Source organism: Amia ocellicauda, chromosome 8 (genome assembly GCF_036373705.1).
Source record: "Amia ocellicauda isolate fAmiCal2 chromosome 8, fAmiCal2.hap1, whole genome shotgun sequence".
Taxonomy (NCBI): Eukaryota; Metazoa; Chordata; class Actinopteri; order Amiiformes; family Amiidae; genus Amia; species Amia ocellicauda.
In genome coordinates, this window is record NC_089857.1 from 6,426,702 (window position 1) to 6,445,172 (window position 18,471).

Here is an 18,471-nt window from a genome sequence, read left to right on the forward strand (position 1 = left end):
TAGACCTCATAAGTAAGTAAGTCATTTTATTTGTCAGATAATATTGAAAAGGCTATAATGGAAATACATTTTAAAAATGAATGCTACTTTTCATTTCAATATAGCAGCACAAGACCTATGGAAACGGTTTTCTATTAAATGAATTGTGTGCTTGTTTGGCAATTAGCAGACATTGAAATATGTGATAAAAATTTGACAAAAATTGTTTCAAAATATTCCATTAAAAAGTGAATAATAAGAGTGTATATTACAGATCTTCAAATATGCATAACAAGTCTGAATATTCAAAGTTATTCTATAAATCTTTATTTCAAACAACACAAGAAAACTAACCTTAGATTTTGAAACTATTTATTTACAGTGGGATTACTGTAAACCTACTTAAAATCTTAAACATGTTAAAATGGGCCAGCGGATTCATAGGGAAATAACATGACCAGACTGTTGAAAACATCTGTGCTCTGAACTGCACTTTATGATACTGCAGAGAAAATATTTAGGTTCAAATTTAGGGGCCTAAGAGAGAAGTCTCAGACACTTAACACAGAGACCAATTCCTGTGGACCAGCCTAGTGTCAAGGAGAAACATGACACTTTTTCACTGGTTAAGCCACAAAGCTGTCTACTTCAAGCCAACATTGGCCCAGTCACAATGTTGCAAAGCTATACTTTTAGATGTTTCACAAAAAATAATCAGGATACCTGACCCAAGTCCATATAACATAATCTGATACAGGCAAGGGCCAAACTCCAGTAGGGGTAATTTCTCCTGGAACTAATGAGATAAAGGCTTTGGCTACTTCAAAAACATGCCCAAAACATGGTATTTGTTGCACATCATGAAGGACAATTCTTTTTTTTTTTGCCCTTCTTTGCAAAGATGATTTAACACTACTCAATGTCATTTTCCTTGCAGTGCAGACAGTCTGCACACAGAGCTCATGCATAGAAATATAGAGAATATAGATTTGTTTATTAAAGGCTCAGATCAAAACTCACTGACTTATCTCACAAAATTTAAAACCCATTCTGACAATAAAAATGTGATCGGAACCAGTTTGATTATTTGTGATTAGCTTCTTCCAAGTTTTTCCAAGTGTATAGTTAAATAATTTTAACTTTTAAGATGCAAATGAATATAGTTTAGACTGTGATATTGATGAGAAAAAGTGAGGGAGGGAAATAATAACATTCCAAAAAAAGAGAGCGAGTGAGTGAAGGAGACAAAAGACCGGATTAAATGCAAGAATTCCTGTCCTAACTTTCTGAATACTGGTTATGACTCGCAAAGCTTAATGCCCACAGATTTCAGATCACCACCCAAGAAGAAAAGGTTTCCGATTTCATGGGCAAAGCACCGAAAGGGTTAACCGAGATGAATTTTTCTAAACGGAGACATTCTGCGTACCCTGAAAAAATTCAGATTCCAAAACAGGAAGCCGCAAAGAGAACAGTTGGTTACGCTAATCTTGCACAGATCTTTTGGAACATTTTTTTTTTCCTAAACAATTGTTGAAAGAACTTTCTTCCAGTCTACGTGCTGGTGCATGCAGCTGAAAATCATCACCCAGGCGAGTATACAGTTTGATTATCTGGGGTGTTTTGAAGCTGGGCCTTTTCTCATCAAACCAGCAAAGCAACAAACATCAGTTTGCCATCAACTCTCTCCCTCCCAACAGGCAGATTTCAGGAATCCTGCAAATCATTAAAAGCCAACATGCTCATTTGCTTTTTATCAGACTAAAACATGTTGCAAGTTAAATAGGAATGCAGGTAAAAATAAAATAATTACATGATATTTGTAAGGGGTGGAATAAAACATTAAAAAAACTAAAACTCTGAAACCTTTGAAAGAAGTCAGAAACCTGGCTTCTTCGGAAAAGGGATTAAGTCATCGTGAAGATATCCTACCATTAAAAAGGGCATTGTGGTTTGCTTTTTAGTGAAATGGGGAGGGGTGGAGTGGAGGGGTTCTGCTATTAAAACAAATACTGTTAGAGTGATCTCATGACCACAACACAAGTGATCTGCTCATGACTGCACAGCACAGCACAGCACAGCACAGCACAGCACACACAAACAGGGCGCACCAAGACAAGAAATCAGACCCCTTAGCAAAAGGACTCATAAGGAGGCAGATCAGTTTCACTTGGGCCTTTGTTAAACTGAGCAACCCAAAAACTAATCTAGATCTGTAATCCACACTGCGATCGTTTAAGATAAAGAACAATACTTCATTAAAAAAACTGTGCAGTGACAATTTTTGAAATCATGATTGAATAACTAAGTTGCCCTTAAAATTACAGTGGAGACAAAAAATAATAGTTTCACTCTGGAAGCATTACAATCTTTACTTGCATCAGGGTTCTATAATCTAGAACAACAGGCCAGTCGCCTCTGTGTTCTAGAGCTTGTAATGTACTGAATGGGTAAACACATCTTGAGTATATACTGACTTGCAGGTCACATTATAGCTGTTGTGGATTATGGTGCTGTGTGGATTTTTTTTTTTAATGAGTAGAACATACACCATCAGATCACAGATTATTTTTTTATCTGTGATTCCCAAAATATACAGTGCAGTAATTAGAGTGTATAATAGCAACTGATAACCACAAGTGGGTGAATATTGGTTTGAAATTGTTAATTGTTTGTGTGCATCATACAGTGAATAATGTGTTCAGCAAACTGAGGTGCCTGACAACCAGCACAAATTTCAAAGTCCCACTCTGAGATACAGCACATATTGCCTTTACAAAACTGACACAAATAAAGCCATCAGGAGCTTGTTTGTCCAAGAAGCAAATTAGCTATTTTTCTTCAGAAATACACCTCTTCATGTACAGTTATTATATATGTTAATACTGGGAAGTTCTAAATGTGTTTATTTCACACCTGGCCCGGCTGGCTCCAGATCAAGTGGAAAAGCCCTGGCAGTGTGGTCTGGATAACCTAAAACGAACTGCACAATATATTAGAATGTCAATCTCTCAAGTTACAGGAGAGCCACTATTGAATAACAAATTGCAGCATCCTGACCTTTTTTGTAAGATCAAGTTAGGAAGAAGATAATTCTTAATGAGCTCCTATATGTTACAGTATTTAATGTTCTGTTTCTGTAGAGTATAGATCTAGGCCTGGGGAACCCAACAATTTTCTAGAGACCATGGACTTTCAAGGCATGCTTCAAAACATCCAGGATTTAAAAAACAAAAACATTCAAGCTCTCATTTTATTGACATTCTTCTCATTAATCTTACCACCTTAACAAAGTTTTAGGTCTGATTTTACTTATTTTCTGTTGAATTGGCCGACGTTTGTTTCCATGAAAGAATTATAACCAGGCATGCAGTAGGGATCATATTTTCTTTATAATCTGATTATAATGGAAATCCTAATTTTCTTTGATGGCAGATTCAATTGGGGATCCCATTTGAAGGCAAAGGGCCTGGAGAGCAATCCTCTAGCCAGAAAAGTTTTGGAATCTCTGCACTTTCCCAGCAATGCCTTTCCTTATACACAATCTAGCAGCTTTGCTATGCTGTCTTCCCCACAGACACCTTAGACATCCTAACACCACACCAGACATGACACCATCTGGCCAGCTGTTCATAAACGGAGCTCTCCGACAAGACATTTCACCTGCGCATTTGCATAGCTCCCCACACTTCGAATTGAAAGAAAAACATCTGGGGGAATCCAGTTCAATTCCGTTGGAAACCTTCTCAACATTTGTTTAACACCTGGGGTCAACAGCCTGAAAAGGCATTAGTACTCTAGCACACAAAAAAGGCATTATCAGTCTTAATATTTTCTATAAAGCCGATAAGCAAATTTGCATTAAAACTCAGAAGGAGCCTTCACTTCTGCAGGCTAATTTATACTTGCGTCAGCCTGACTTTCTTTATGAAACTAGCTAACTGGAGAAGAGGGAAACAAATCTGATGCTCTAAAACAAGATTATGAGGAGAGTTACTAAAAGATCATCTACATTCAGCATTCAAGCGTATTAAGATTTTTTTTTTTTCTTTGAGAACTAAGTCAAAGCTCAAAACCCACAGTCATCGTATTGCTAATTATGAAACTTCAGCACTTTCATTCTAAACAATGCTACTTTCAAAATTATGACGACCACCTAATTTCTGCCCTGGAAACTCACAAGGGGGAAAGCCAGTCAAGCACAGTGTCAGAAGAATACCTTACATCACATTGTGGAATTTTTGCTTTGGTCACACAAATGCTACCTATTAACAGCACCAAGGCTTTTGCCTACATATAGAAAGCACTGAAAAGCCATTAGGTACAAACACACAGTTTCCCATTTTAATAACCATAACTGGTGAGGTTTTCTACAAGGTAAATCGTAGGAACTGTACATCTGAAATATATATTGTGGAGATTAAGAGAAAGGATATAATGAGAAACAAATGTTAACAAATCTGGTGATATTAATTGTCAGAAGGCATCTATGGAACAAGATGCATCCTGACGCAAGAGCCGAGCAAGAAGGTCCCCACAGTTTTTGATGGGAATTTGTTTTGTTGCTTTAGACACGTTGAGTAAAGTTTCCAGTCCCACCTGGCACATTCTTGCCTCCCCTGTGTTGCACATTGTCCTTCCAATATTCTACAGGCCTAATTCTATTCATTCCTTCTTATTAAGTTCCAAGGCCTTTGTGACCGAGGGAATCTGACAGATTCTTTGCCAGGCAACAAACCCATCAACAGACATCGTTACCCCAACTGACCTGCCATAATAATGCTCTGACTTTGAGACGTCTTAGCAGTAAGACGTTCTTGGTTTATAACTGACGAACTCAGGTGATCCACAACACACTAAACAAACAGATAGATCGTATAGGAAGGTTTGAGTACAATATCTGATGCAATGTCGCTTAAAAGCAATGTGATTGTGAATTACTAACCAGAGTAAGTGCTTCTTACTGAGGTTGTGTGAATTTCAAAACACACATCCCAAACAAATCTGGGCTAATTGCTCCCTTTCCTGTGTTTTGTCATTCTTTTCGGAGTCAAAAAAATCTGGATTTTCATTTGTGCATTCAAGCATCATGCTTCTGCAACACTGTGGTGAATGATGGCCATGGTCACCATTCACTATGGAAACATGACCACATATTACCAATTCCCACAACCACGCACACAATAATAATAATAATACCACTACTGTTATCATTTGTCTGATACGACAATATGATTTTGTTTTTTCAATAAACTGGCTTAAAGGCTTAGCCTATATGTTTGGCTTGTGCTAATTAGACAGTTCTTCACTTATTATACCCTCTATAAATAACCTTGGCATGTCAGGAACTTCAAAGTGAGAAATCACCCAGAAGACATCAAACTGGTGAAGAGGTGAGAAGCCACAATTTTGTCTTAACAGAAAAATGTATGCGAGACACAAAACAGAACTGATCCCAAATCAAAGCATTCAAAACGTTTATGTTATACAAGTTTCAAACACTTAATTGTTTAATTAATGTCTTAAAGTGAACTGTGTTCAATCTAAAAAGGGTTATAGGGATCTTAGCATAGCATTTCTAGCAAACTGCTCAAGCTACTTCACAAAATTAAACTTTGGTTGGGTAATATCCTACAACTTGACACATGTATATTAAATCCAAGCCACATAAATATTCAATGCAGAAATTTAAGACTTTCTCACTTTATTTTTAAACATGCATTACTTTCATCTTAAATCAATTAACAAAAACAGCTTATTTAATTGGCATTATTCTGGACTTTTTGGGTGTTGCATTTCACAGATTTAAAGTATGTATGAATAAACAGACAAATTTCCATTTTCACATAAACCACAAACCGCAAAAGACTAAGAAATCCACACTTGGCCATTCCCTAAAAATGTCTGCTAATCTCCTTAAAAAAATAATTAATGTGATCTTCAACTACACAATCTACTGACTTTTATTCACTGAGGTTCCAGTGAAATCAACCTGCTTAGTAATTCATGGAAAGATGTCAGGAGGCAGGAGGCATCCAGTTTAATAGTATCCAGACCGAAATCAGTACAATTCAGGATTTTTACAATTCTAGAATTAGACATCAGTGATGGACGAAGAGGGAAACCAAACAGCATCCTAGAAGATACTGTTTAAATTCCATCCCGAGTGCATGAATCATACAAACATCAAGCATACCCAGAATAAAGAGGGCTGTTGTTATTTATGTCACATTTAAAATAGCCACATGTGCCTCTCCTTCTTACACGAGCACAACTTGAGTAGACTGTATTCTGGTTTTCACTTCACCCACACTCCTAATCGCCGAGACTTACGGAGAACTAAAAATGTAAATATTGTCTTAATGAAAATCCATCAAATTAGACAATTAATTAATTAAGGACTGTTTCGTCAGTGTAATGCCATTTGTAATAAAAAAAGGGGGGGGGTCTCTAACACATTTAAACACTACCGTATGTTGGATAGAGGTGGAAATTAAAATTTGGGAGAACAGATGGGAAGAAGCTGAAGATGGGGGGACTGTAAAAACCCTCGGCTGTGTCAGACATAGCAAACCCTCTCTTGGCATACTGTTGCTCCAGCTCAGAGATGGAAATTAACATGCAGGCAGCAGACTACGCTGCGTTGTTAACATATTGTTTTACACTGCCATTATTAATATCATCCGCCTAACATTCTAGTTAAGGTAAAATGGAAAAATACCTGCCCCCCTCGGTTACGTGTAATTGCAACAGGAATGAAACGTGTCACTGGCAACAGCGTGTGATGCTCATTAAGGAAAAGGGAACGGCACAGCCACGAGGCATGGCTACCATTCTGGAAGAAACTATTTTATTCTTTAAACGAGACAGATTTACTTATACTGTAATTGAAATGCAGGTGGTGAAACAGGCTTGTAACCAAATACTTTAACATCCCGTGCAGTCCAGAATCCAGTAGCATACTGATAAAACTGCTATGAATGCAGTATGCTAGTTTTAAATTGTATTTTCCAGTGTTATTATTCTCATTTTATTGTACAGCTACATATAATAAAATGTTTATTCTTAATGAAGTAGCATGTCGGTTACCTTAATATCAAGAGCTTTCAAGTCCAATCTGAATTTTCGTCTTTGTGAAGCCCTGATTTTGCCCTGTCAGATTTTCAGGTGGAGTGTCTACTCGGCCAGTCTGGGCTGAGCCAGAAGATGATTTTGGATTTATGGGATTTTGAAGATCACAATCATCATCTCTTATTGTGCATGCTTTAAATTGCTTCTTTGTGCTGGCCATAGGTTCAGCATTATTTCAAAACCACTACTCCACTGCTGAGCCATCACTTCTTACTGAGAAAGCCACAGTGCCTCACAGAAGAACATTACAAGCCCACCATTGTTCTGGGAAGACAATAGTTTTAAGTTACATCAGTTCTCCAAGTGGATGTGGAAGAAAATATTTAACTATGAATCCAATTCTTTACTGTTATGCATTGCTAAAATGTAATTATAGTTTCTACTCCAATTATGAATCTAGAAAAACACAATAGAATCCAACATGGAAAATATGTATATACTAAACCATTTTAAACCATATGTGACACACACACACACACACACACACACACACACACACACACGTATGCAAAAACAGGCATATAAAAACATATGCCAGCATTAGCAAGATTTTCCAGTATTAAAGCTAACTCTAATATAAATTGTAGGATTTAGTTAAAGGCTCTTACTAAGCTTCCTCAAGATAATTGGTACAATGTGTGGGAAATGCACAGATTTCTCCCTTTTTTTTTTTTTTTTTTTAAGTTTGCTCAGTTTCCTATGTGCCTGTCAGAAACAGGAGGGTAACATTTTAGATGGCAAAACAAAATACTCAGCTGCACATACGTTTTAGGTTATGTAAGGGACTTGCACAATAAACAAATGATTCGGGCCAATCTGTAAACAAAAAGCAGGTATGGATGCCCTTTTAATTGGCTAAAATGTAATGGTCGTGTGCGAGTGTTTCGAACGAGACTGGTATTAATAAGCAGCCTTCAGATCACACAGACCCATCCTTCAGAGGTTTTGTGGTCTGGTCTTTACTGGGAGCCCACAAGCCTTGGCCCTGTCAAAACCACTCAGCAAACATATTTGTGACGACAGCATGAATCCAGCCTTTATACCACTGGTTCCCAACCTTGGTCCTGGGAATCCACGGTCCTGCTGGTTTTTGATCCAACTGCACTCTCAATGAAATTAAACCTTAATTGAACTTAAAATTTGCTTAATTGGACTTTTAAAATGATGACACATACACAAGTTGGAGATTCCGGTTGACTTATATACTTTTATATTTAAATTTGTTGTCTCTGATGGTTTAAATTGATCAATAAACTTGTATTAGGCAAATTATTAGTTCAATTAATGAATTGAGAGCTCAATTATTATTCTTTTAGCAGACACCCTTAACCCTTACCTTATAGTTTTCACACAAAACCTTATCAAAACAGTCAATACAATCAGACTAAAAATAAAATAAGAATATACTACAAATGAGCTAACATGTGCAAACATAATAGAGATGTGTCCCAGGTATGTGCTAAGGGGTGGAGTAGGCATAGGAACACGAGAAGATAAAAGTAAAATTATCAGTTGGAAAAAAAATGTGTTGGATATTGTGTGCCCAAGACCGTGGTTCAAGATACAGATGCTACATATAAGGTCTCCATCTTCAGGAATAACATATAACACGCCTTTTATTTTACCCTTTCGATTTAGTAGCATCTTGTTCATACATCATTACACAATTGACTATGAAAACATTCAGCTTGTCTAGAACTGTGCAAGAATAACAAACTGACCAAATAATGGGCATTTTACTGCAACAGACTATAAATTTACAGCAGGGGGTTAGGGGTCAACATAATTGAACACGTAACACAAACCAAAGAAACCTACTTGGGGTTTACAGAATGTGTTAGAGAGAAATCTACAAGACAGCAATCTGTGCTGTATAATTCATTTTGGTTTTCTCTCCCACAAACTCCTAAAGCTGATGAAGGATTAAGAGGTTTTGCAGCACAACGCCTACTTCAGAAAAACCTTTTAATCTTTTTTGAAAAACAATTAACTAGAAAAGATTAATTTGGTGAACATATTCAATGTTTTTTTTTTTCTTGTTGGGGGGGGGTGTTTTTCTACGCTACATTTGTTTAAGCTATTAAAGTCCTTTCAGTTTTATGGCTTGCCGAATACACAGTTTAGATGATCTCTTTATTAGAGCATAATGTTGGAACAGGACACCATTAGCCCTATATCAGAGATGACATTTCAGGACACAGACACCACATGGCAACAGAATAGGTATCTCGTATGATGCCGGCCCTCCCCTTAATGTTTAATGCAAGTTTTGTGAAGGGAGGCAAAGGATCATAATGTTAAACACCTCTTGTTAAAGTCTTCCTACAGTCACTCAACGTGACTGGGCTCCAGAGACTGCAATGGAAAAAGCCTCAAGTGGCTACTCAGACAAACACAGCATAATCTTTGCACAGATGACAGGTGTATTATAGTTTGATTAAAGAACCAGGGGACTCATCTAGGCACAAGAGTGGTACATAAACCAAAGAGCATAGATGCAACCATGATACATTAATACTCAAATTTTTATATATTTAAAGTTTTTCTCTCAAATTTGAAACAGTGCTTTTTCTTCTGGGCTTAAATTCAGGCTAGTGACATACCTGGGCTTCAAACTCCAGTTTAATAGTTTCATCATCTTTGCTCATCCGACTCGCCTTGCTTGGGGCTCCACTGTCACTTCTTGTTTTCAGAAGGGTTTTCTTCATGTAACCATCTTCTGAGCCCTAAAATAAAACTCACTTTAGACACAACAACTCTCAGTCTCCCCAATCCAAAAGCAGAAGATGCACACAAACAAAAAATGACCTTCTGGTTTCACTTTTTCCTATATGCCTTGCCAATTGCCTTATTTGAAGCAGTTGTACCTGCTTGGAGTCCCTGTTGTCATTTACACAAAGCTGGGGCAGCTGAAACCAAGTGGTTCCACCAGGATCCAAAGTGATCTCTAGAAGACGTGTCTTAGTTTTAATATCCACAAACCTCAAGCCCTGACCACTATTCTCAGCCTCCTGGATTCCCAGAAAAAAAAAAGTAATTTACTCAGGCCTGGGAGCAGAGCTTAACACACCATAATGAACTTTAAGAAGATGAGCAAAGTCCAAACCCCCCAAAACACATCTCCACCAGTAATTAATATGTTTAATGGTATTAATTGTAAGTACATCAGTTACACAGGTATGATGCATAATAATTAATATTCATTGGTTATCTAATCATATCTGCTGTAAGAATTAAGCTCGAGCGTTATATGTAATATGTATGAGTATTTGAAGAAACATTGCCTCAGTGGGTTTATGTTGTTGTTGCATCTCCATTGTGTTTTATTCAGGAATGAAAAGTGAATAATAACAGTATAATAAGTACAAAGTGCATACCTTGACATCTTCCCACATCCATCCATCACCACAAGCCTGGGAGTGTTGAATAAATTGCTCACAGCACAGCCGGAAGGTCCTCTCTCCTTCGTCCAGCTCACCTGACATCTACAAAAGTGTGTCCTGTCAGCAAATGCAAAAAGAACTCGTATAAAACCAAAACCACAGCTGCAAGTTGGTTCAAAATCAGCACTTGGCCTGGTACCATTTTCTGGGCTTCACTTTAGGTTATCATTATGTTTTTTCAATATTATTTTTCTCAAAAGAGCAAGAGTTGGAGGTCTGAATAAAGTGAAGGCTGCTAAAAGGAGCTCCTAAATGACTCCCTCAGGCTACCTTAACAGCTCCCCCCAGAGCTCCAGTTAATGACCTGTGGACACAACTCACACTGATCACACTACTAATACTCAAAATTAAAGCCCAAGTAATTCAATTTGAAAATCTAGATTACCATTCCTAAGAATGGACATGGGTACACATTTTTAATGTTACTGCTCTCACCTCCCCCCGAGCCCCATCCAACACTTTTATCAATATATGATGGCTTAAATGGCTACATTCAGAGGTAGTGTGACCATATGACTCTACCATTTTAATCAGGCATTTTATACATTGTTGAGAAATTGAGTTCCGTTCCCTGTAATAACTACAACGAATAGTTTATTTCCTTTTCATTATTTATACATTATAATTTTAAAATGCTAGACATAGCCTAATATTGATCATTCACAGATACTTAACTTACGCAGTCCCACTACCACATGTGCAGGCCTAAACCAATAATTTTAGGGACTGCACTAGTTCCCCTTCAAAGTACTTTTAAAACATCTGCGCTTCATTCTAACACACACATACTGGTGTGGAGTATTAAAGAAAGTAATGTTAAGGTGCAAGTTTCTTGCGGCTGTCTGTGGTAAGCAGTGTTACATGAGAGAAAGGCGATTATTAAGATACTGACTCAATACCCAGGACAATAATAACTGACCTGGTTTTCACTAACACTGAGAAGGGAAGAGTTGAGGTAGAATTAAGAGTTTCATTTTGTCATGTATTACTACAGCTTACAATTTCCTTCCAGTGTTCAAAATGACAAATCGGCACACGGCCTTCCACTTTTTAGCCAATCACCTAATAAGCAGAAGCTCTGCATTACAATTGATCACTTCCCCAAAGCAAGCATGTCGGCTCTCACCTTTTAATGCATGTCATAATCTGGAATGTCTCTCTCGCCATCCAAATCTCAAACAGTATATCAAGTAGATTTTACCTCCACGTTACAACAGCCAGGGGATCATTCAAGATTCGCTGCACGTACCCTGTGGCTCAGATCATCAAAAAAATTCACAAGCTGAAGACCTGTACAGAATTTGGAAAAGGCTTTATTTTATTTTTTTCTATGAAAGCAACCGAATAGAGCGCTGGGCTTTTTCTGTTTGTTCTAAAATGTGCCACACTGTGAAGCAATTATAAAAGAAATTAAAAAGTGCGTATACCTTTTTTTTAAATGTATTATTATGTTTAGCACACTATGCATCACAATAAATGTTCTATGCATTGCTAGTATACAAATAGAAACAACACAGATGTATTTTACTTCCTACGATTTTACACACCATCTTAACTTGAGAAAAAGACTGGACTGGACTGGACTGCTGTCTTAAACAACTGAAAAATGGTGCTTCCCAGACAAGGCTCAGTAACAATATCACAAAAGAGAACAGAACAGCCAACATATTTACTGAGCAGCACAGGACTGCGCTGAACCAGGATAACGCACAACCACAGACGCTAGTTGCCCTGGTAACACATTGCTGCAAAGAGTGCACTGCTCTCCCTCTACAAATTTTAGGACAAAAAAACTAAAGCAAAAAAACATTCTGCTTCACAGAATGATCGAGCACACGCATCAAATACTGAAAGGACTGCATGTAACACACAAGTGACTTCTGTATAACAGATAATTAGGTAAAATTAGGTTCATAATAGAGCATTACCGACTACAGCTTTTTCTTGTGCTCCTATAAAGGTCATAAGTAAACATAGTTCATGCTAGCTATTAATCTATTTTATAGCATTAACTAATTAAATTTGCAACCCCATTCCACTAATGTGAGACCAAATACTGGACAATCTTTAGCAATTACATATAAATGGCCCTGTGGAAATTCCATTACCTGGTGCAAGGACACGATAAAGCCACTGCAGGTACAGAGCCTTATGCCCACTGCATAACCCGAGTATACTGTATTTATTTTAATGTCTCTGATATTTGTCTTGCTCAGTACTGTTAAAGAGGGATTAAAGTGATTTAGATAGGAAACCGTTGCTTATTCAATAGGCTATTAAAGCTCTGTTTGATCACTCCGTCATCATTGTCTTACAGAGCGTCTTCGCGGCTTCGACTTTCAAAAACCTTTAACAGCCGACAGATTTCTCATTGAAGACTCATCTCAAAAGTAAAGCTTATACAAACACTAGTGGGACATAAAGGATAAGAATGACAAGGATCTGGAATTACAGTTTTTGTGCAGACGATACATTTGATCTTGCCTTTCACCTGTCTAGGAAATACAAAGCCTTTTCATACAGGAATAGAGTACTGCAAACCAAACAAATAAACTTTAATTTTAAGCACCACTGTTCACTTCAGTAATTGACACAAATGCACAGTGCATGCTTTCAAAATAATTATAAATGTATCATGTTATATTAAACTTATCTAAATATGGAAGCTTAAGCTGTCCTTATTTCTACAATAATATTGACTTTAAATACAGATTTATGTCTCTCAAAACCATGCAGGTTGGCTCTGTGTCTGCCAATAAATAAATCGATAAATAAATGAAAGAGAATAGTACTTGGTATTACTCAGTTGTTAACATGCTATTACTGCTATACAATACAATCATGCAAAACTGAATGGAAGTGTCTTTGAATGGAAATGTTATCGTATTTGTCCGCTTCATAATTTAGGAATACTACTACTACTACTACTACTATTTTTTTTTTAAATCGATAGAAATTAATGACAACTTGCTTGCTTTCAAAATCCTTTCATTTAGCCAGAAACTCATCCAAATGCTGTTTGTTCGTACTGGGAGCAGGCAGATTCAGGACATTAAAAGGGAATTATATATTTATTTATTTTTTTTAAACAACAAAGAAACTAGTAACCATATGGAACATGTTATGAAACCATCCTGTGGCTGCTGATTCATTGAAATCTTTCAAGATTTGGCTGGATGAAATTCTGGGATCAATTAGCTCAGAGGAACCGGATGAGTTGCAAATGGGAGAATGGCCTTCCCTTGCTTTGCTTTCCCCCCCTTCTTAAGCAGCCAGGGGGACTGCATTGCCACATATCTTCACAGCACACTTGAGCTTCCGGAGACAATTGTTAGAGACAGCGGAGAGATCATGACAGAGGCTTGAAGGACATGGGAAAAGTAGCTCTCTGGTGGACAGTAGAATTCGCTCACAAACTAAATGGCCTGTGTATCACCATCTGTAGATGTCTTCTGAAGATACAATCATGAGGGACAGACAGGTGCATCAACACAAGCACTCACTCAATAAACCCAGAGCTGTGTGGGTTCCACTCGATTCTCTTCTGTATGGAGATACAAGTTCTGACAAGTCTTCAGTCAGCACAAACTGGAATCCAGGGTTATCGCTTTGAGCAGAGTGAGCAAACTGAGTTGGTAGTCCAGTGACAAGAAGAACAGCAAAACCTGCACCGAATGTGATGGCTGGCCACTTAACACCAACCACAAAACCCCAACCGACCGCATGCAAAAATCAAACAACACTCGAACAACACAAATCGAAACCGCACCAATTGTACAAGAGAGAGGACTCGATATCTTTCCCAGGACACTAAAAGCAACACGTACGCAAGGAAGAAGAACCGGAAGCAAATTAGAGAAGTGAGAAATTACATATACCAGTTCATGTATAGGTTCGTTCTAATACACCGACATTCTAGAACACATTTCCAGTCTTCAAAAAGAACAATCTAACAAAATCATAATAAAAGAAGAAAAAGAAAAATATGATCTGGTAAACAGGCAGGTTAAAAAAAAGACTATTTTAAATAATTTACAGTACAAAACATGCATTAGTTATTCTTCAGGTCTCACTTTAACAGAATTAAAATGAATGGTACCAATAAGCCGGGAACAAATGAATCCATGAAAAACTTAACAACCAATTTTAGCAAAAATAAAACAAACTTCTGCCAGTAGGGAAAACCCGCATATCAGCTCAGTTCCAATATTTCTAAGAATGCCAAAAGTTATTTTAGAACCGTTGCCAAGCCTGACCTCCGGCTGTGTTGTAACAGATATAAAACTGTCAAAAGCAGGTACACGCCCACCATAAAACCTACAGATACACAGGGTCACTCCATGTTTTTACATAGCAAAAGAGAAGCAGAATAAAAGCTGTAGATTACTTAAACTTAATAAACCACTATGATATGAAAGTAAAACATAGAAGTGGAATCTAGTTTCAGTGAATTAAATTACATTTATTTAGAAAACAATACAAGATAGTAGTAGTGAACACAAAACATTATTACAAATCTATCAGCCAAGTAATCCCACAAACTGAATTCAATAGAACACGGTCACATGAAGGTATCTTGGTACCATCAAAAACCAGCATGGAGCAAAATACATGTTGAGTGATCATGGATGGAATGGTATTTGGAGGTAATGCAGTTGATTATGCACTGCCTGCTTTCAACTGGGAATTTTACAGTGCAATTTCAGTTTAGGATTTAATAGTTTTCATTCAAGAGAAAGCATAATAAAATCGAGTTGCAAACGGGAGTCTTCCTGACCCAGCGGTTGAAATGGTAGAAACCTGTTGAGTAGTAACACGTTTTGTCTAACAGCTAACAGCTCTGAGATCTCTAAAGGTTGGAGACAATCCGGACAATCAACAGGAAAAGGTTGCTGGGAGAAAGTTATTACTAAATTGTTTCGGGGTTTTTTCAGTTTGGAGACTAACCCAGCCCCGTAATTCATTTTCAACAAGGCCATAAACTTTTATGGTAACAACAACAACACAAAAAAACAACATACCATTCTTGAAAGATAATTGGAAAGGTCTTAAATATTAAGCGATCACTTTTCAAATAACTTCCTGCTGTTGCTTTAAACAGTGATACCACTTGGAGGAAATGTAGTGCATCACTTCATTGGTAAATGGTAATGTAATGGTTGGACCGACACCGAGGGTTCGGATACCAGCTGATGAAAGCCAGAATCGCTCTGGAGATGTGAAGCTTCCTGGGCCAGTTTGGAAACCTCACCAGGCTTCCACTGCGAGAATTCTTACAAGTCTGGAGATTCTCCCAACTTATATGTGGGATGCTGGTTTCCCAACGACACCTAGACCCCCACCGTATTAGATTGGTGGATTTCGTTGATGGTATTGCTGCTGTTATGGTCATTTTCACACAGACATTTCAAACAATGTGAAACCATGGGCTTACAGCACTGTCTGCTCTGTGGAACGTTGTCCTCAAACGATGACTCTGTACCCCCTAGTTAAGACACAAGACTTGCAGAAAATTCCAAGCAGCCTTTCTGAGAGGCGAGGATGTTATTGTAAAGCACCGATACAGTGGAGAGAACAGATTAACTCACAGCAGCTGCTGGTGTCTTGGAGCATGCTAAATATAACCAATGTGGACAGCACTGGCACACTTGAGAGCATCGATATTGGATCAGTTTTATTGGAACAATGCATTCACAAGAACAGAATCTGTAGTGACATGTAAGCACCTGCATCAGAAAATACACTATGAATTAGTCAAACACTGTGTGACTGCTACACCCTGTCCTTTGCCATCTGAACAATGGCTTGCTCTATTTTTAAGCAACTGCTGATGCCTCCAGTTTCAGGATTGGGGAACAGTTTTGGTAGCTTTGCGGGCCGAGCGACTGCATCCCAAGCATGAGCTAATCAGGTCTGTGCTGGAAAATAACTGATTTGGACAGGTAAGGTACGGCGTGTTCCCTCTGTCCCCCGTCATGGGGCGAACACAGTCCCAGCACATTCAAACACCACAGAAGCATCCAGAACAAACAGTCTTCAGTAAGTGGACTCATTCAAGGGCTTGCTGTCCGTACTGAAGCCCGACCCGAGGGGTTCGCTTTGAGAAATAGGTGGTCTTTATTAATTAATAGTCAAGACAAAATAGGGTGATTGTGGACTGAAATGCCAGGGGAGAGTAAATAAATAAAATAAATAAAAGTGTTACCTATCTTCCTTAGGATACATCACAATCCCCAGCAACTCTCATCTAGACTAGAGGATTGTAATCTGAGCCTGTTTTGTGCAGCTGCTGAACAGAAGAAAAAGCCATTAAAGTAGTAGTACAATATAACATACATACATACTCTCTGGCTGTGTATGCATGAATGCACTATCGTTTTCTACAGAATTAAAATTAAATTAAACATTTGCTGTCTTTCTACCAGAACTATAATATGCACAACACACACATGTGACAGCCGGCTGCATGCACACGGCGCACGGTTACCGGCATGGGCGCATCGACGCTCCCTGCAAGGACACACACATCAGCGCACAAAATCAACCTTTATTTGCATAAGCCGTTATAGAGGACGTTTTCCAAGACTAATGGTGATCATATGCCTGCAGCGCTCGCCTTGCACACGGAGAGACGGACATACAACTTTGATGGCGACAAAACGTTCAGGAAAACTGTCGTTTCTTACCGGGGAACTTCCGGGATAGCATGGGCGGAGGGGAGACGACGGAAGAGCAAATGCTATTCAGTAGCGGCGGTTTCAAGTCCCCCTTAGTGGGGAATTACTGTAGACTAGGAAGGGCCTCCCAACCTGCTCGGAATCGGTAGGGGAGCAGCGGCCGTGCGGAGCGGCTCGGACGGCTTTAAAAACTTCTCCCGGCCGCCGTGTAGCGTTTGCCGTGTCAGTGTACTTCACAGGGGTCGGCTAGCGGCCTTTTCTTGTCGTGGAGGACGAGGGCGCCTCTGTTTCCCCCCGCCGTGGACTCTCGCAGGCCGCGGCGGCCCCCGTCCCCCGCGCAATGGGCCTTTCCAAAATGTATTCTTGGGAAGACTGACAAGCGGGGTCAAGAAACAGCTGTTGAAGTTAATGTTTCTCCCTCCCACTCCGTCTGACTACAGTGCCCTGCCAAGAAAAAATGGATTAACTCGTATCGCTTTTCTTTCTTTCTTTCTTTCTTTCTGTGTTCCTTTTAACAACCGAGAAAACTATTTTTTTTACCCTTAATAGTTTCAATAACGTGTTCTGCCCATATCGACTTAGCACCGTGCAAAGCACATTTATCTCCAGTGAAAATGTGCCACAGTGTTGCAATAGGCTGTGGCAAGCAAGCATATATGCAATGTACTGTCTTTTATCAACAGGTATGAGTGGTTATTGCCAAGGTGAAATATATAATAAAGCATCCATCTAGTGCATGCACACCAACAGTACAGGAGAGAGAAAGTAATGAATGTATCCACTTGTACACTAGACTATGCTGAGTTCAGTTTTCTTAACCCTCATTTGACAAATGTATATTTCCAGAATACACTGGGATGCCATGCATGCAATATTGTATAATTCCCACAATCACAGTCCCAGAAGTCCTGTACCACATCAGTAAAACAAGGTTCGCTTTACACTTTACACTCCCTAAACCTCCCCAAAGGTAAAGGACATGTTAACAGGTTTATCCATTTACATATGCATGTATGTACATGTCTATATATGTGTTTAATGTAAATGTATACGTGGCGAGAATTATGTACTCTTTACAAAGCTTGGGGTGTACAATCTGGCATTTGAAACAGAATCGTGTAAAGGCTTGTTTTTACTTGCATGAATGTAGTAAAAGAAGGATTTTAATCGGAGTGGCCAATGCTTTGTTAACACTTCATAGGAAGTTATTGGCATTGCTCAGTTCTCTTCGTAAATAATAA

General features: G+C 38.5%; 1 protein-coding gene across 6 annotated transcripts in view; it reads right to left on the bottom strand.

Annotated features, from left to right (window-relative positions):
• Nucleotides 1-17,582, bottom strand: part of atg10 (ATG10 autophagy related 10 homolog (S. cerevisiae)) — a 35,892-nt gene extending 18,310 nt beyond the window's left edge. Inside the window, exons 1-3 of one of the 6 annotated variants that reach the window (XM_066711900.1) lie at nt 17,240-17,582; nt 10,488-10,595; nt 9,714-9,836 (exon numbers count right to left, since the gene is read on the bottom strand). In XM_066711900.1, coding sequence (XP_066567997.1) covers nt 9,714-9,836; nt 10,488-10,595 — 231 coding nt within the window. In that variant the 5' untranslated portion in view covers nt 17,240-17,582. Of the gene's footprint in view, nt 1-9,713; nt 9,837-10,487; nt 10,611-14,056; nt 14,288-16,758; nt 16,948-17,040; nt 17,167-17,239 lie in introns of those variants that run through there. The other 5 variants (XM_066711897.1, XM_066711896.1, XM_066711901.1 and 2 more) reach the window with 5 other exon arrangements.
• Between the last annotated feature and the right edge of the window lie 889 nt (nt 17,583-18,471).